The sequence below is a fragment of the Megalobrama amblycephala genome, linkage group LG17 (assembly GCF_018812025.1).
Source record: "Megalobrama amblycephala isolate DHTTF-2021 linkage group LG17, ASM1881202v1, whole genome shotgun sequence".
Taxonomy (NCBI): Eukaryota; Metazoa; Chordata; class Actinopteri; order Cypriniformes; family Xenocyprididae; genus Megalobrama; species Megalobrama amblycephala.
The window spans coordinates 23,293,224-23,313,848 of NC_063060.1; the positions used below are offsets into that span (position 1 = coordinate 23,293,224).

General features: G+C 35.3%; 1 protein-coding gene across 2 annotated transcripts; it reads left to right on the forward strand.

Annotated features, from left to right (window-relative positions):
• Positions 1-5,627: 5,627 nt before the first annotated feature.
• On the forward strand, positions 5,628-12,204 carry rgs18 (regulator of G protein signaling 18). 2 transcript variants are annotated; one of them, XM_048164392.1, is made up of 6 exons: positions 5,628-5,646; positions 5,796-5,887; positions 6,724-6,816; positions 7,005-7,066; positions 9,448-9,614; positions 11,732-12,204. In XM_048164392.1, exons 2-6 carry the CDS (start codon positions 5,835-5,837, stop codon positions 11,972-11,974), a joined length of 618 nt encoding a protein of 205 aa, XP_048020349.1. In that variant the 5' UTR covers positions 5,628-5,646; positions 5,796-5,834; the 3' UTR covers positions 11,975-12,204. The 2 variants fall into 2 exon arrangements, with proteins under 2 accessions (XP_048020349.1, XP_048020348.1); XM_048164391.1 differs by lacking the exon at positions 5,628-5,646 and having other exon boundaries at positions 5,689-5,887.
• The last annotated feature ends 8,421 nt before the right edge of the window (positions 12,205-20,625 follow it).

Consider the following 20,625-nt stretch of genomic DNA (forward strand, 5'->3'; position numbering starts at 1 on the left):
CCCCCTCGATTGGGCATTTTTTAAATCATTCCTCCATGAGGAATATCTTGTGATCAACGCAAGGGATAATGTTGATTTAGGACTCTTTTCAATCAGAAGCACTGTAAGTAATATTGTGCCATTTTCTACAATCTATGCATGTTTCAGGACAGACTGTCCTCCAAAAAAAAGACCCTATAGGTTGTTTTTCAAGCACCTCATTGCGACCTATATTTACGTTTTAAAGTCATGTGCCCTCTAGCTGGCGTAAAAATAATGACAGTGTCGTGTTACATCTGTCGTCATGAAATGACATATGACTGTCGTTACCAATCAAAATGCGTGTTCATTTAAAAGCAATGTGTGGACTCACGATCGCATGATCACATGATTGCATATTGTTATATATTGCAATGCTCTGCCAATTGAGCTACGTGAAACACAAAACAATGCATTAAAATGAAAATGTCCTGTCTGTCGACGCTCCTATGGGTCGTATTTCAGGGAAGTGACAAATGACCTATATAGGTGTATTGGTTGGAGAACATGTTGTTCAGGAAGTTACAAGTGAAAAAGCCATGTGAAAGCTACATCTGATTGTATCCCTAACTCCATGAGGAATATCTCATGATCAAAGCATTATGTTTTAATTTTAATCATGAGAATCTGCTTTAAATAATGATGTGCACTTTTCCATAAACTTTTCGGAATATGTTTCATGAAGTTACAAGCAAAAACGTGACATAAATGCAGCATTACACCATACATACATCAACATTAATATGGAGTTGGTGCCCCTTTGCAGCTATATTTTGTGGGAATGTTTGCCCATTCACCCAGTAGAGCATTTGTGAGGTCAGGCACTGATGTTGGATGAGGAGGCCTGGCTTGCAATCTCCGTTCCAGTTCATCCCAAAGGTGTTCGATGGGGATGAGGTCAGGTCTCTGTGTGGCCCAGTCAAATTCTTCCACTCCAAACTCCTCCAACCATGTCTTTATGGACCTTGCCTTGTACACTGGGCCACAGTCATGCTGGAATAGAAAAGGGCCTTCCTCAAACTGTTCCCACAATGTTAGAAGCATATCATTGTCCAAAATGTCATGTTATGCTGAAGTTTTTCCTTCACTGGAAGTAAGGGACCTACGAAAACTGCCATATACCATTATCCTTTCTCCAACAAACTTTACAGTTGGCACAATGCAGTCAGGCAGGTAACGTTCTTCATGATTCGTCACTCCACACAACACGTTTCCACTGCTCCAGAGTCCAGTAGTGACGTGCTTTACACCACTACATCTGACGCTTAGCATTATACTTGGTGATGTGAGGCTTGCATGCAGTTGCTCAGCCATGGAAACCCATTCCATGAAGCTCCTGCCACTCAGTTTTGTACTCATATTAATGACAATGGAAGTTTGGAACTCTTCAGCTATGGAATCAGCAGAGCATTGGCAACTTTTACACACAATGCGCCTCAGCACTCGGTGACCCCGCTCTGTGACATTACTTGGTCTTTCACTTACTGGCTGAGTTTCTGCTTTTCCTAAACTTTCCAATAATGCCGCTTACATTTTACCAAAATTTCATGAACTGACTTATTGCAAAGGTGGCATCCTATCACAGTACTACACTTGAATGCACTGAGCTCTTCAGAACGACCCATTTTTTCATGATTATGTCATTTAAATGCAAATATCTATAGGTGCCATCCAAAATTCTGGAAATACTCCATTTGTTGCATGACAATATACATTTTTATGGGTAATATCATACTGAAAGGAAATACTATTTACAGCAGATCCTTTGAATTCAACCATTTTAATCCTACTTCCTTGAATTCAAATTTGAATGAATGCATTGGTTTTTTTTTTATTCTGACTGAATTCAAATTCAATTCACAATGTGAACTGGAATTTTAAAGGCATTCATGATTCGCTTTTGAATAATGCACAATCCTGAAACTGCAAAACATAATGAACTCACTGCAGTAGGAATCAGGTGTCATTTCACAACGTCAGTAGATGTATTTTCACCGGCAGTAAAGACAGGAAGTAGCTTTTCTCGTCAGCACATTTCAGTTTCAATTTCTGTCTCTCTCGCATTTCCCTTTTTTTTGTCAAGAGTTTATGAGAATCTGATGGCTGTAACAAATGAATCATACTTATGAAGAGTAAATCTTTGATGTAAAAAAGACTGATGAACAACATCCTGAGAGGAGAGCTTCTGAATAACTCAGTCTCAAGCTACTTCAAAATAAAAACACGTCTTATGGTAATACGGTACTCATTGACAGATTAAAATCGTTCATAGCTGAACCATACCAACCAAGCACCAATAGTGTTTGGGGGGTTTTATGCAAACAGAAAAGAAAAGATGTTTTCTTCACTCTTTTCCAAATGTTAAGGTGTCACTTGTCATTCACAGCTTTTTAGTTCCTCATGAAAAGCTGTTTTATGGTAATAGATGTGTTAGTGTGCAAACCAGGAAGATCCGACTGTGCCAAAAGCAGCATATTGTTTAATATTTGACATGACAGAGGAACATTTGCATAGTGTAGAATTTATACATGACAAGATAATGAAATGTTTTTGTAAACCATTTTATGTTTAGCAATAATTTTACCAGAGTGTTCTCCAAACAAATCCTAACAAAGAAGTCTTAAAATGTTAAAAAATAAATGTTTTCTGATGTTTTTTTTTTTTTTTTAAATCTATTGCAAAATATATAAACAATGGTCAAAGCATTGCTAGTATAGCTTAATTATATTTTCAATCTACATATATTTATATTGTCCCAAATATATTTAAAAATAAATACATTGTGCATGTACCCAAAATGAAGATTTGAAGAAAGAAATGTCTTGCATTTGAAGTACATTTTTGTAATTAAACAAAATATATTTTCAATTCGAGCTGCACTGTTTGCAACGTATATGTTATATTTGAATATATTTGCCAAATATTTTGACAAATTGCCTGGCCTGGAAGCAACTAAAGATCGTTACAGTTGTCAACAAGCAGGAAGTGTTTAAATCTCCACATTCATGAATGTTGATGTCTGTGTATGCAAAGTGAAAAGTTTTACTAACCGCTGGCCAGAGACTTTAATTGATCGACTTGAGATCAAGCCCTCAAAAGGACACTCTGAGGATTGTGTGGTTTTGTCAGTGTGCCTCTACTGCTGTTGATTAAATGAAGATGTCACCCTCGTCTCTGTCTGTGGACATTTCTATTCCCTCCTCTCATTTATTGTGCCGAAATGGATTTGTCCATCATTATAATGGCTCTGCAGAGGCAACAGCCACAGTGAGTATACAGAGGGTGTCTTTCTCTTCATTTTCTTTGATCCTTTAACTAACACTACACTGAAAAAAAAAATGGTGTAGAAACAATATTCACTCAGAAATGTGTAGCAAATTTTTTATATATATATATATATATATATATATATATATATATATATATATATATATATTCATCATTGTTACTTGTATTGCACAAACAGATTAATAATACAAAAAAATATGACTTCAAAAAATATGACTTACTCCATGTTGCAGTTAAAATAACACTTTTTTCAAAAGTGTGAAATATGTACATTACTCACAGAGTACATTTAAGAGTTTATTTGTAAATCCAACAGAAGTGTGTGTGACACATCACATCTCAAAGTTGATATGTTAGAAGCAGGAAAAATGGGCAAGCGTAAGGATTTGAGCGAGTTTGACAAGGGCCAAATTGTGATGGCTAGATGACTGGGTCAGGGCATCTCCAAAACTGCAGCTCTTGAGGGGTGTTCCCGGTCTACATTGTCAGTATCTATCAAAAGTGGTCCAAGGAAAAAACAGTGGTGAAGCAGCGACAGGGTCATGGGTGGCCAAGGGTCATTGATGCACGTGAGGAGTGAAGGCTGGCCCGTGTGGTCCGATACAACAGACGAGCTACTGTAACTCAGAATGATCAAGAAGTTAATGCTGGTTCTGATAGAAAGGAGTCAGAATACACAGTGCATCTCAGTTTGTTGCGTATGGGGCTGCATAGCCGCAGATCAGTCAGGCTGTCCATGCTGACCCATGTCCACCGCTGAAAGCGCCAACAGCGGGCACATGAGTATCAGAACTGGACCACGGAGCAATGGAAGAAGGTGGCCTGGTCTGATGAATCACATTTTCTTTTTACATCATGTGGATGGCTGGGCGCGTGTGCATCGCTTACCTGGGGAACACATGGCACCAGGGTGCACTATGGGAAGAGGGCAAGCCGGCAGAGGCAGTGATGCTTGGGCAATGTTCTGCTGGGAAACCTTGGGTCCTGCCATCCATGTGGATGTTACTTTGACATGTACCACCTACTTAAGCATTGTTGCAGACCATGTACACCCTTTCATGGAAACAGTATTCCCTGGTGGCTGTGGCCTCTGTCAACAGGATAATGCACCCTGCCACAAAGCAAAAATGGTTCAGGAATGGTTTGAGGAGCACAACAATGAGTTTGAGGTGTTGACTTGGCCTCCAAATTCCACAGATCTCAATCCAATCAAGCATCTGTGGGGACGTATTGAACAAACAAGTCAGATTCATGGAGGCCCCACCTCGCAACTTACAGGACTTAAAGGATCTGCTGCTAACATCTTGGTGCCAGATACCACAGCACACCTTCAGGGGTCTAGTGGAGTCCATGCCTCGAAGGGTCAGGGCTGTTTTGGCAGCAATAGGGGGACACAATATTAGTAAAGTGGTCATAATGTTATGCTTTATATATATATATATATATATATATTAGGGGTGTAACACAAACATGACTGTTCGGTACGTACCTTGGTATTGAAGTCACGGTTCAGGACAGGCTTGGTACAGCCGGGGGAGAAAACGAATTGCTTCTTTTTTATTAAACGGTTTATTGAACAAATTACAATTAACAACTGAGACCAAACTATTAAATTCAAGTGCTATATTTAGACATAATAATCAACACTCAAATAAAAAAAAAATGTACACAAGGCAGGTTTTGCAACATCTAAATCTAATTATATATATTTTTTGTTATTTTTCTACTCCAATTCATTTTTTAAATATAATCATTTTCATGACAAATGTATTTAAACATATTAAATAATTATTTAAACATTATTAACGTGTAAAGTATATATAATGAATTTCTAAGCTAATATAGTGCATATATTTAGTGAATTACTCGCTTCTATAGTTCATTTCTCTAATGACCTAACATGCTGTGGACACTAAATGACTTGCCTGAGGTAAATATAAGTACGTGTGCATGAGATATTATTTTCAAGCTGTTTTATTAATGTCCTTCCACAGTTGGAATACTGTATATATATATATATATATATATATATATATATATATATATATATATATATATATATAGTTGGTGTAACTGTCCTGAGTGAATAAAACAAAAGTCTGAAAAAAACTTTATAAAGTAGTTTGTTGTAATATCCCATCCAACACATGGTGACAGCACCCCATCTTGCTGTCGCTTAAACATATTTAAGTAAAACTTGACCAAAGCATGTGCCTGAAAATAATCAAAAAAAAATGTAAACTTTGCCAGCAAATGGATATCCTACAGCAAGGAAACCCGAGCAGAGAGATATTACAGTAAACGGCGGGTATTTTCCCTTACAGGAAGTCATCTTGACAGGTATGGGAAATGACCTCTTAGCACACTTATCATACAAATATGAGCTTCAGTTTTTGGTAGTTTACACTAGACTAAGGACCTGCTGTGTTGATCTGTGTGTGTCAACTAGAGGGAAGAGCATGAAGATTTTTGTGTTTCTGTTTCCTCAGTTCAACTTCTCAGCCCCCAAGGAGGAAGCATATTTCAAAATGCTCAGTGAGGACGAGCTGCTCGCCTGCAGAATGAAGGACACAAACTTGAGGTACAGTTTTTTTCATACACTTTTCTCAAAATAACACCGAAAGTATTGGGAGGGAGAGATGTTATATTGCGCATTCACTCTCTGTGGGTTTTGATCATTATTTTAGCAATTACATTATGATTAAGTTTGGGTAGGTTTCTCTTTGTTGTGTGTGACTTCCTTTATTTTTTGGAGCTCATCATTGTGACCAAACACAAATCTATTTGACTTTCATTGTTGTAATTTCGCTCTTTTGGGATGTAATAAAGTAAAATTGTATTCACTTCAGCGAAGAAAAGGCAAGAGAACATATCGTCCTAGAATGTAGATCAGTGCAAAATGCACCTGTTGTTGTGTCTACTTCGCATATACTTGTGAACCGTGTTTTATATTTATATGTTATATTAAGAATAATTTATATATTATATTAAGAATAATTTTTTCTTCCTCTTTTTTTTTTCTTTTTTGCTAAGATGAAAACATGTCAAAGTCAGAACCAACAATAAAACTATTGCTATAACTACAAATGCATGTATAAACGCAATAGACATTTTGTTTGTCTGTTGTATGTTTAGCCAGAACTCTTGTTTAATCTTATTTACTGTTTTTCTTCATGACTTTTGTGCTTCAATACCAATAGCTAGCACAATGGTAACACTTCCCCTTATAGCTGTCATGTTGACGAATCTTCGGTTTAGCATCTTCCTGGTGGAAGTAACACATGCGGTGTCTACTTGCATATGTATACATTTATGCACAATGCAACATGATGCGTTGACCTAATTTTCTAATACTTCCTAATATCAGACAGACAGATAGATAGATAGATTTTTATATTTTGCTTTCTCTCTTTGCAGGAATAAAAAAGGTCGACTCAGTCTTCTTCTGACAAAGTCTGGATCACATGAAAATGTCAGTCCTGAGAAGAAGCCACCAGCTAAACCTAAACAGTAAGCCTTTATGATGTTTACACATTAATTTAGTATTTTACTAAATCAGGAAATGTTAGATTCGTTATTGAACTCTGGTATCGAAGTGTCAATGTGTTTTTCATCGATAGGATGATTCAGATGTATAAATGTGACTACTTACTGTATGAAGCACCTTTCACTAAAACACTAATTTGTTTTTTTAACAGCATTGCTCCAGACTTGGCTATGAGATGGAGTGATTCATTTGAGGAGTTGCTGAGTCACTCAGGTATGATCATCTCATCTTAGCATTATACTGCATTAGCATATTGAATGCATTTCAGTGTCATACTGTGTTAAAGTAGAAGTGTGCATCCCATCATAACCACAGGATGTGAAAACTTGCTTGTGACAACATAGTGTTCTTTCTGGTTTTCATGTGATTCTAACCAATGGATAGTTTGATTCAACACACAAGCACTGTTTGATTTGTACCACCTGGAATGTGATTGTCTGTCTGTGTGATGTGCATGTCTATGAGTTATACAGTTATATAGATGATAATAGTAATAAATAAATATACAAATAGCTATTATGGGCCCTCCAGTTGGACATTGTAAAGATGTGCAGATTTGGTCATATCACTGCAGGTGGTGAAATTTTGAGAAGTAGTTCAAAGGCTGTCAAGAAAATTTACCATCATTCAAAGTTTTATTATTTTAGACCAGTTGGTCATACTGCAACCACATTTTCGTTGTAATATCAGGGTAATGTGACTATGATTTTTAGTGTTGCAGATATAATACCTCACTTTCTGTTTGATGTCTTTTCTGAGAAAATTAATTAAGGTTTTTCAGGAAAATCATGTTGAACACCAAAAAATCAGTATGTGACTTCTATTGGAGATTTTACAGGGGAAAAAAATACATGAAATTAAATTAGAATTTTGCAGACCTCCAGAAATACAGTGAAGAGCAAAGCATTACTTTTACAGTTATTCCAAAATTGAATTGATTTTTTTTTCCCCTGTGTTTCATGCTCTTTGACCAGGTTGCAAATGTAGTAACTGTATGAATTTGAAAAAGGAAAATCTACATTTAATCATTGAAATCTGCATAATTCAAGGAATTGAACAAGGAATTGAGGCTTTTAGGCTATTCAGTTCAGTAGTTATAAGGAGAAACAGCAACTTAACACTTTGGTTGGTAACACTTTATTTTAGTAGTCCATTTTAGACATTCTCCTAAATATAAGTAACTTTGGTAACACTTTATAATAACTGCACACTATGAAGCATTAGTTAAGCATTAGTTAATAGTTAATTAATCACTTATAAAGCATTAATAGACATTAGTAAGTAGTTTATAAATACAGCTATAATTGCTTTATTCTTGATTTATAAGCATATCTATAATGTGTTTAATAATTGTATTTTCATACTTTATTAATTATCAATTTATCATTTCTAAATTAAGTATTACATTATTTACAAACCAGTTATTTAGGAGTTGTCAGTAGTTCATTTAGGAAGTGTAAGTAAATGATTAATAAACTATTTAAACATTCATTTATACATCTTATTATTTAGACACATAGTAATAGTGTTACTTATAGTGTTAGTAAATGCTTTATTAACACATATTCCTACTGCAATTCATGATTAATTCAGGTAGTTATAAAACATTTAGAAGCAGTCAGTTAACTATTTTTGTGAGCTCATCTAAAGTGAGGACTGTTTATGCTTTGTAAAGCTTTTATAAATGAGATTTAAAGGTTCAGTGATCTTCTGCACTGCTGTTCTCTAATGATTTAAAGTTAGTGCTGAGGTAGTTTTGACACTGGGAATATGTATTACTAAAGCATTTAATAACACGCTAAGTAACTAATACTATATGTCTAAATAATAAGATGCATAAATGTACATTTAAATATTTTATTAATCATTTACTTACACTTCCTAAATGATCTTATGAACCACTGACAACTCCTAAATAACTGGTTTTTGAATAATGTAATACATAATTTAGAAATGATAAATTGATCATTAATAAAGTATGAAAATACAATTATTAAACTCATTATAGATATGCTTATAAATCAAGAACAAAGCATTTATATCTGTATTTATAAACGGCTTACTAATGTCTATTAATGTTTTATAAATGATGAATTGACTATTTACTAATGCTTAACTAATGCTTCATAGCGTGAGTTATTCTAAAGTGTTACCGTAACTATTTGTCAACTACTAGTCATTAGAGAATTAGTAGACTGTCTGCATCTGCAACAGACATTCTACTGTCTAAAGCCTAACTTTGTTAACTTATTCTACTAACCCTAACCTAACAGTCTACTAATACTCTAATGAGAGTTAGTTGACATGTAGTTGCAAATGAATGAGAGTTAGTTGACTTGTAGTTGCAAAGTTAAGTAAAACCCTTTGGCCTGTTGGTCTGTTTGGTCTAGATGGGGACGGAGACCCAAACATTTCCTCCAGAAATGTTTAGCATTCCAAATTTCAAAATTATTAACCATACAGCTTCCAAAAGAGATGGAAGAATAAAACAGAAACTTGGCAGATTATTTTTTCTGTCCAGCTGAATACTTGTTTGTAACTAAGTGTAAATCATGCATTTAGTGACTATAATGTTATGTTGCATCTCGTTTCAGATGGCGTAGAAGTTTTCACTCGGTTTCTGCGCACTCAGTTCAGCGAGGAGAACATTGAGTTTTGGTTAGCCTGTGAAGACTTCAAAACCACTGAGTCTGCAACCAAATTGCAGTCTAAAGCCAAACAGATACATGCCATTTTCATCGATAAAGAAGCCCCCAAAGAGGTATGCACATATTTGTATTGTGAACAGTAAGAACTTTAATCAGAGTGGATCCCATATTTAATTTTGCACAAATGAAAAAGCAGCTGTGAAGGACAGAAACACAGTCCTTTCAATAATCCAGCTGACAAATTATTCATCATATTCGAAAATTCATGTCATTCCAAACTTTCCTGCTTCCGTGGAACAGAAAATTAGATTTTTTTTTTTTTTTTTTTTTTTTTTTTTTGAAAAACATGCCTTTCTCTCTTTTCCATACACTCTTATAAATAAAGGCTCTTTACTGGCATTGATGGTTCCATGAAGAACCTTAACATCCATGGAACCTTTCCAATGGAAGGTTCAGAAGGTTCAAAAATGGTTCTTCTATAGTATTACTGCTAAAACTCACTTTCGGAAACTTTATTTTTAAGTGTGTACAATTAAAATAAATGGAGTGTTCAAGCTTCAATAAGAGTGTTCACCATAAAAGTATCATAACAGTGGTTCATAAAACTTGTGTAAGTTGTTTCAAGTCTTAAGAAATTTCCTTTTTGAGTCATTGACTCATTTAATACACTACAACATCAGACCCCATAAAAAATTAAACAGATGCCATTTTGGAAAACACCTTGCTTGGTGACAAGCGACAATACGTTGCTGTTAATAAAGCTGCGCTTTGGGTAACCTCAACGGGGGTCATAATAAAAACAAATAAGGCTCTGGTAAATGATCTGCGGTGTAGTGCAACGCTGCATCAGCATCAGAGACCTACCATTGTGTTGTGCAGAGGCCATTGTCGGCCACATGACTGGGGGCAGATATGTGACCGTGTGGTTTTCCTGCTTTTGGCTGAAAACTCCCCCTCAGACGCCCACGCAGCTGAGAAAATAGACTCTGAAAAAACTGAGAAGTGAAAATGAGGCAGTGGGACCACTTGCTCTAGTCTGACCAAAGTGAGAGCGAAAAAGCAACTGAGACAGAAAAGTACCACTGCTGAAAGCCAACTTTTCTTATCAGTGCTGGTAAAGGAAAACCTTAATATTGTATCACCTGTATTTATTCATAAATGAGGAGCATTGCCAGCATAAATTAGCTTCTAACACCCTATATTGAGATCTGAGAGAATTCACCACTACAGAAATGCTGTTCAACAGACACGTGTGTTAGTCTGTAATATTTTGGAGAGTATAGCAACTGTGGCCTGGACAGAGGGAGAATGAGTCAGTGGACTCGCTGTGGTCAGAAAAGAATGACAAATTAAACACACTGTACAATAAAGTGCAAATGTCTGAGACTACTAATGAAAATGCATCTTTTTTTTTTTTCTTAACATTTGCTAATATCTTTAGTAAATACTTCAAAGTGTTTCATATTTGGTTTTGCCAGTGGGTCAATGACATGACGCTCTTATTTTGGGCTGATCTGTTAATTTATCCACAAATGCACTAACAATGCATATAATAATTTGACCTTTTTATGACGAGGCAATAATTTGACCTTTTATGACATTTAGTTCAGGTTGTAAACTGTTGTGTTGTCCACTTCTAAAAATGTAATGATATTAAGAAATCAATAATTTGTGATATTTTTTGTGATGTGTATGTGACATTATTGCAATTATTATTATTATTGAAAATGATGACCAAGATAATTTCATTTTATTATTTTTACTGTCATTGAATTGATAAGATTTTCAAATGAAAAATAGTTTTTCATTTTCTTTATTGCATAGCATGAATGATCACAAAAAAAAAATCACTTCCTTTTTAACAATAAAAACCCCTTTTTGTTTTTGTTTATTTGTTGGTTTTTTTATTGTTGTTTTTTAGATACTAAAACTAAAACTAAAATACAGATTTTTTGTTGTCTCAGACATTTACAGTGTATGTTTTGGATTTTTGTTGCACATTAAAAAAAAAAACAACAACTGAAAAATAGACTGAAAAATAGTGAGAATCTCCTGATCATAACATTTTTATAAAGCAGAAGAAAACACAGATCAGCAATGTGGCGAAATCATAGTTGGCCCACAAAAATTCTTGCATAACTCCACAAGTATGTTGTCTTTCATCACAGTGTGCAATGAAAATTTAATTTTTGATGGCTTCATGTTTTACGTTTTGCACCTTACTTCTCAGATCAACATCGACCATTCAACCAAGGCCACAATTGAGAAGAACATCCTCCGTCCGACTAAGTCCTGCTTTGATGTAGCCCAAGATAAAATCTACAGCTTGATGAAAAGAGACTGCTACCCACGATTCCTCACCTCCGACATCTACTTGACCCTGACCAAGAGGACAGGCCCACCCGCTATGACCAGAAGAAGGTCCCGCTCCTTCGTTTTTAATGAGCGCCCTGAAGGCACAGCAGCCTGGTAGATTTGTACTGTAATGCAAGTTTTTTGTTGTATATTGAACAAGAGATACCTTTTAGCTATTTATTAACATTAGTTCCTGTGAGCTATAGAGTATTTAAATACTAATCATTCTGTTATGATTGATTTCATGCCAAGCCTAATTTAATCTACATGTTTAAAATGCCTTAACATTGTAAATATCTGTTTAATGATAATGGTCTGTATAATAAACTGTACATAAATGTCATGTAATTATAGGCCTGCAGCCTTTTTTTTTTTTTTCAGTCTCAAAGACAGTACAAAAGCAATAATTAGAAGAATTTCAAAATAAAACCACATTTCAGAGGAACATGTGAGGTGGAACTCAAAATTCTAGGAAAGATGATGATAATGATTATGATGAATATAATATGAATATAATCAATCTGGTCCAATAGAGAACTGATGTGTTTTTGTAGGCCAACCCGGAAGTTAGCATCAACCTGGTTCCCTCAACAAAAACCCAATAAGATTTTCCATTGTCTTTTGGGTTATTGCAGAAAATAAGCTCTGTAACCAACAAAAGTGTATGATTCTTACAGGTTTTGTTCATCATGATAATCTTCATAAATGTACTTTTATGAATCTTGAACCCCAAATACAATAACCAGAAGTAAAAACCTAAACAGTGACTATAAATGAACTACACCACTGTCACACAACTTTAACAAAACCACAATTAAGCTTTCAACAACTTTATATAAAAACATTTTCCCTAAAAGTTTTAGGCAGAATAGTTTTCAAGAGCACGATTATAAACACAATGAGGCTGTGAAAGTAAACTAGTGAGTCGGTGTGATGACGTTTAATGTTCGTCAATCTCTGTAGTTCCATTTAGACACCTGGGTAACACTTTAGAATACTGTTCCATCATTAATGAATAACTACAGAGGAACAAATGAGTAATGAATTATTAACACTCTAGTAACTACTATTAACTAACAAGAAACTCTGATTAATGAATTAGTAAGTAATAGTGCTCAGTTGAAGGTGGTAGTTCACTATTAGCTAATCAGTAACTACTATTTTTTTCATACCTCCCAGACAACTACTAAGAACTACTATATACAGGTTCATAACTAATGTGAATAATGCATAATGTATAATTAATTCTAAAGTGAAGATGATGGTAACCCACTAGTAATGACTGAAGTATTACCAATTAATTCAGAAGAAATGACTAATTATTTGGATCAGTATTCTATAGTGAGAAACATGATAACTCTCTAGTAACTACTGGAGTCATTTTAAACGTTTGAGGTTTTTGTAAAGTATTGGATAGTAATAACTCAAGAGTTGCTACATAATTCTAAAAAAACTACTAATTATTTGGATCAGTATTCTAAAGTGAAGATCATGGTAACCCACTAGTAATTACTGTATAAAAATGTACAAAACCTCAAAAGTTCTTAGTAGTTCTCTCGGAGGAATGAAAAAACAGTAGTTACTGATTAGTTAATAGTGAACTACCACCTTCAACTGAGCACTATTACTTACTAATTCATTAATCAGAGTGTCTTGTTAGTTAATAGTAGTTACTAGAGTGCTAATAATGCATTACTCATTTGTTCATGTTTAGTTATTCATTAATGAAAGATCAGTATTCTAAAGTGTTACTGACACTTGTTATCAACCACCTTTTTCACGACAAGCAAAAGCTTTAAACACACACACACACACACACAAAGGGGTTTTACTGATGTATTTTAGGTTAAAACATGAAAATATCCTTAACCACAGACCTTATTTCAGGCATTTACACTTTTTTTTTTTTTTTTCAAAATCCTAAACACAATTAGTACAGCATTCATCTGTTGTGACCATATACCATTAACACAATTCATGTTGTGTTCACACAATATGCAGTCAACTGAAATGTTTCTAAAATGCTTAAATTTTCTTTTGACACAAGCTTACCCCATGCCAAAATCATGGATCTTTCTGGTCTTGTTTACAATGCTTAAAGGTGCAAACAGAGAAGCTACGGTGGCCTTCTGGCCGACACAAGACAAAGATGTCGTCGTCTGAGACAGCAATGGTCTCTGCTTCTAATAAACCAGACGACTACTACTACTACTACTTCCTCTTTGTGTGTATTCAACCTAATGATGATGCAAGCTGCCTCTAAAAACACAAACAATTTAGAAGAATAACAACATAGTGACGAAACGTGCTCTGTAGAGCAGTTTGTCCGTTAAGGGCTACAGTAGAAACATGCCGGCGCATAATGGCGACTTAAGGGGACGTGCTGTGTATGTAGATAGAAATGGCTCATTCTAAGGTAATAAAGGTCTTTATACACTACTGACTGATGTATATTATATTGCATTGCTGTCAACAGATCCTCCCAAATTTTACACATTGTACCTTTAAACACAGTTTGACAGAAACCTTAAATATACAAACCCGATTCCAAAAAAGTTGGGACACTGTACAAATTGTGAATAAAAACAGAATGCAATGATGTGGAAGCTTTAAATTTCAATATTTTATTCAGAATACAACATAGATGACATATCAAATGTTTAAACTGAGAAAATGTATCATGTTGGAAAATGCAAGGTCTTCCCTGAAAGAGACGATGTCTGGATGGGAACATATGTTGTTCTAGAACTTGGATATACCTTTCAGCATTGATGGTGCCTTTTCAGATGTGTAAGCTGCCCATGCCACACGCACTCATGCAACCCCATACCATCAGAGATGCAGGCTTCTGAACTGAGTGCTGATAACAACTTGGGTTGTCCTTGTCCTCTTTAGTCCGGATGACATTGCGTCCCAGTTTTCCAAAAAAAACTTCAAATTTTGATTCGTCTGACCACAGAACAGTTTTCCAAATTGCCACAGTCCATTTTAAATGAGCCTTGGCCCAGAGAAAACACCTGCGCTTCTGGATCATGTTTAGATATGGCTTCTTTTTTGACCAATAGAGTTTTAGTCGGCAACGGCGAATGGCACGGTGGATTGTGTTCACCAACAGTGTTTTCTGGAAGTATTCCTGAGCCCATGTTGTGATTTCCATTACAGTAGCATTCCTGTATGTGATGCAGTGCCGTCTAAGGGCCCGAGGATCACGGGCATCTAGTGTGGTTTTCTGGCCTTGACCCTTACGCACAGAGATTGTTACAGATTCTCTGAATCTTTGGATGATATTATGCACTGTAGATGATGATAACTTCAAACTCTTTGCAATTTTTCTCTGAGAAACTCCTTTCTGATATTGCTCCACTATTTTTCACCGCAGCATTGGGGGAATTGGTGATCCTCTGCCCATCTTGACTTCTGAGAGACACTGCCACTCTGAGAGGCTCTTTTTATACCCAATCATGTTGCCAATTGACCTAATAAGTTGCAAACTGGTCCTCCAGCTGTTCCTTATATGTAAATTTAACTTTTCCGGCCTCTTATTGCTACCTGTCCCAACTTTTTTGGAATGTGTAGCTCTCATGAAATCCAAAATGAGCCAATATTTGGCATGACATTTCAAAATGTCTTACTTTCAACATTTGATATGTTATCTATATTCTATTGTGAATAAAATATAAGTTTATGAGATTTGTAAATTATTACATTACTTTTTTATTCACAATTTGTACAGTGTCCCAACTTTTTTGGAATCGGGTTTGTAGTATAAAGCCTCTACTTCTGCAACAACAGTAGCTCAAAAGCATATATTAAAAATACTGAAACAACTGATAAGCATTTTTAGGTAACATCACTGAAATATTGATAAATAGTTGACTCCAATCTCAGTTGGAGGCACAGACAGGTGTGGAAGTTCTTTTCATTACTTGGACAGACACAGTAAAAAAGGGACTCTTTGAATTGGTTTTGATCAACGTGGATGTCAAACAACACAGAGGAGCAGAGTGAGAAAAAAAAATGTCTGGGCGAGGGAGAGGAATAGATAGAGGAGAGGAGTAGTTGGATCAGAACAAGGGAGAAGAAGAGGTAGGGAGAGGAGGAAGAATGTGTGATGGACTGCATCTCTATGATTTTTTTTTTCTTTTTTTCTTTTCTTACACATGTGAAACATATGAAAACTTATTTTTGCCATGGAATATATTCATATAAATATTTTACTATAACGATTCCAGTACCACTGTTCCACATATGCAGGATATGCAGTATGCGTAGCTGTAACGGAGAGGGAGTCCACTGGAGGCGAGCGTAGGTAGAACCCAAGTGCAGTTTAATAATATAAATCCATAACATGAACAACAAAACAGACTTGACTTGACTTGACTTGACTTGAGACTTGACTTTTGACTTGAACATAGACATAAATCCTGACACTCACCAAAGCGGGTTACATTAAACAAAGCTAGACAAGATTACAATGGAACATGAGGGCTATTTATACAGGGAGACTAATGACAAAACAAGGAACACCTGTGAACAATGAAGACAGAGGACCAATGGCAAGACAGAACTGAAATCACATGACAATGACAACCAATCAGAACATGACACATGAGACAGGGAAAGCACATGACAAGAACACATGAGGGCAATGGAATTACATGATACAGAACACATGGCAAAACAAACAATGCATAACTATGAAAACAAACCAAAAACCATGAACATGAAACAAAACCAAAACAAGACATGACATGACATTACAGTAGGGCACTAACAAAGGGAGCACCATCCCACCCCATCTATATCAACACCCCACCCCACCCCCAAAAAGCAATTTCGACGGAGGGAGCAACTTAAGTTCCGCATAGGAGACCAGTGACTATTTGATCAGTGGCTGCCCTGAGCAATTCTGGCAATTATTTTTTTTTACTGTACATTCAATAAAGTAATGACTCGTTCACTTTTGGACAGTGTGTTGCTATGTTGCCAAGAATGCACACATTCAACACTCAACCAAAAATGTTGAATGGCTTACAGTAAAAGGAAACTGAATTATATATTTAAAAAAAAAATGGATTTCATTTTGTTTGCAGGTAGAATTGAAACATGACAAGTAATGAAGTTTGTATTTATTTAACACAATGTGGTTTTGGCCAGAAAATTAACCATTTGGCCAATTGTGTGATGTAGGTGTGATGCTGTGTTAAGAATTTATAAAAAAGTACTTTAAGTATTGGTGAACGCTTGTAACCATTCAAAAAAAAAAAAAAAAAAAAAATGCAACCATTCAAAAAATCCATTGACTTCAAGACAATACTAAAATGCTAACTCATTTTTGGGTTTTGGCCTACAAGAATACATCATGCCTGCAATACTCTATTGTAGCTCATTTTAGCCAAGAACTTTTACCAATGAACAAAATCTGGTAACACTTTAGAATACTGATCCTTCATTAATGAATAACTACACAGGAACAAATGAATAATGCATTATTAACACTCTAGTAACTACTATTAACTAACAATAAACTCTGATGAATGAATTAGTAAGTAATAGTGCTCAGTTGAAGGTGGTAGTTCACTATTAACTAATCAGTAACTACTGTTTTTTCATACCTCTAAGAGAACTACTAAGAACTACTATATACAGGTTCATAATTAACATAAATAATGTATAATGTATAATTAATTCTAAAGTAAAGGCCTTGGTAACCCTCTAGTAATGACTGAAGTATTACCAAATCCTTCAGAAAGAATTACTAATTATTTGGATCAGTATTCTATAGTGAAAAGCATGATAACTCTCTAGTAACTACTGAAGTCATTGTAAACTTTTGATGTTTTTGTATGTTTTTGTACAGTAATTCCTTATGATATATTTGGTAACACTTAAGTAATTACTAGTGGGTTACCATGATCTTCACTTTAGAATACTGATCCAAATAATTAGTAGTTCCTTTAGAAGGATGTAGTAACACTTACGTAATTACTAGTGGGTTACTATGATCTTCACTTTAGAATACTGATCCAAAAAAGAAGTAGTTACTTTAGAGTTATATAGTAACTCTTGAGTTATTACTATCCAATACTTTACAAAAACCTCAAAAGTTTACAATGACTACAGGCGTTACTAGAGAGTTATCATGTTTCTCACTTTAGATTACTCACTTCCAAATAATTAGTAATTCCTTCTTAAGTATTTGGTAATACTTCAGTCATTACTAGTGGGTTACCAAGGCCTGTACTCTAGAATTAATTATACATTATTCATTATTCACATTAATTACGAACCTGTATATAGTAGTTCTTAGTAGTTCTCTGGGAGGTATGAAAAAAACAGTAGTTACTGATTAGTTAATAGTGAACTACCACCTTCAACTGAGCACTATTACTTACTAATTCATTCATCAGAGTTACTTGTTAGTTAATAGTAGTTACTAGAGTGTTAATAATGCATTACTCATTTGTTCCTGTGTAGTTATTCATTAATGAAGGATCAGTATTCTAAAGTGTTACCCAAAATCTGATTGGAGCTCACAGTGGTTTTGTGTCTAGTCTGTTTTAGCCAGTGTGCAGGTGTGCCGCCTGAGGCTGTGACTAGTTGTGCTGTGCAAACATGGCTAACAGGTACTCAATGTTTGCAATTTGTCGAGGTTTCATCCCATTTCCAGTGATTTATTCTCTTTTTCCAACAAATCATTTTCTTGGAGATGGCCACATCCAGATCTACCTCCTGATGTGAATCATTAGAGCTCATGTCAGGCTTCCAGCTGTCTTCAGCGAGACCCACGTCTGCTCCACTGTCATCCTATCATATCAAACTGCTAGTGTCTCATAGCAAACATCAATTATGCATGCACAGAAAGACTACTGGAATGCATAATGTCTAACTTTGGGTTCCACCAAGCAGAATGGAATTAAAAATATTTATATTCAACATATTACTCAGTTTCTATTTGCAGCATGAATCTGCAGAATAATTTAAACCATTTATTTTGAATAAATGCATCATGGCCTCAAGTAAAAGGTGAATGCCAAATACAAACCCGATCTCATGGGAAAATATAACTTTTACGCCATGGGAATTTTGTATGAATTTGTACAATGTGAAAATAAATTTGTACGATTTTTAGAAAATACATAACTGTCATGGGGGCATAAACAGATCAAACAGAAATGAATGAAATCATACAAATTCATACAATTAACCCTTACACTGTGTTGAAAACCCTGTAACACCTTTGATGTTCCTGGTCAAAAATTTCTGGCCTTTTATAAAATGGTTAGTTCCTGTCCTTGATTCTGATTTGTCAATAGCTGTGTTTTATTCACGATAAAACACCGCTTCACCCAACGGTTCTGTGTATCACTACACAACACCCTTAGCAACCACTCTTAGCAACGTAAACTGTATGTTCTCAATTGATGTTGTTCATTGAAGCCTATTGCATTATGTAGAGTGTTGTGAGAAAGGGATTGAGTTAGCAAGTTTATTACCTGCATTCAGATTTAGCATTTTCCTTCAGGTCAGTCCTGTGTTCATAATAAAAAATCTGTTTAAATGTCCGATGCCTTATCTTGTCCTTTTAACAGTTAAGTGGTTTTCCCATTACTGACAGCGCTAGTCAAAGCATTTATCAGTTGCGTCTTGTTCACAATATCAGTCTTTTCAATGTAAAAGTCTTTGCTACCGACTGACACACTCATTAAGAAAGTCTTTGCCGACATTGAATGGCGTAATAATGCAACTTCTGTTACTGTTCACGGTCAGGGACTATTTTTTCCGGCGGAAGGAAGGCTTAGTGAAAGTTTACTTCATGAAAGTTGCATTGATACATATTTTTGGCTTTAATATTTTCATTGTGTGGTAACCATTTTATAAAAGCTATAAGGTACTCGAGGCTAGTGCTGTATCGTGAATAAGTCACGGCTGAAGGGGTTGCCTAACAATGCCCTCAGCCGTGACTTATTCACGACACAGCACAGCGTCTCATACCTTAAAAATTGCTTGTAAATCACTCATTATGCTATATTATCGTAATGCTACATCCAATATTTTATCTTTTATTTAGGACAGGTTTTGTATTTATTTTTGAAACTGGCTGATCATACACCTCATTGATCTGAGCCACATTGATCTGAAGATAAAGTTTATCTCTGTGAAAAAGAGATAAAAAAAAGTAGTGGATATTATATCCATGTAGTGGATATTAAATAAAACTATTTAATATCCACTACATATTATCCAGAACAATTAATTAACTTCCCTTGCTGTTTTCCTTGGTCTGAACCTAGATATGCTGTGAACAGAGAGGGCCTATTCAGTAAAATGGATCCCCAGACTGAGAGGCAAAAAGACTTTTCTTGAATTATTGGAAAAAAAAAAAAAATCTATTTTGATGTCCTTACTAAGCTGGACACTATTTTGATGGTGTCTGGGGCAATTGTAACGCAGTGTTACAATTGCCCCCGACTGTACCACCCTGTGACAAGCTACACTGCTAGCTAGAAACAATGAAGCTAATGTTTGACAAAGATATCAAATGTTAGACAACAAAATGGTCATCAAAACAAGACAGGTTTGAATTCATAGACATTTATGGTTAAGACAGGAGGAAAATACTGTGGATGAAAAAAAATACCTTTTATACCTCAGAAATGAGTCTTTGTAGAAAAAATGTAACAAGCATGATTTAGAAGCTTGTCCTTTGGCATGCAGAGAGGGATTTCACAGAGCACATGCAAAATGAGTTTCATGGTTCTGTCTCAT

Bases quoted from the DNA above. Each gene is read 5' to 3' on its own strand.
- rgs18 (XM_048164391.1), top strand. From the start codon at position 5,766: ATGAAGATTTTTGTGTTTCTGTTTCCTCAGTTCAACTTCTCAGCCCCC. The intron at 6,817-7,004 runs GTAAGCCTTTAT...TTTTTTTAACAG, and splicing joins CCACCAGCTAAACCTAAACA to CATTGCTCCAGACTTGGCTA. The intron at 7,067-9,447 runs GTATGATCATCT...ATCTCGTTTCAG, and splicing joins GGAGTTGCTGAGTCACTCAG to ATGGCGTAGAAGTTTTCACT.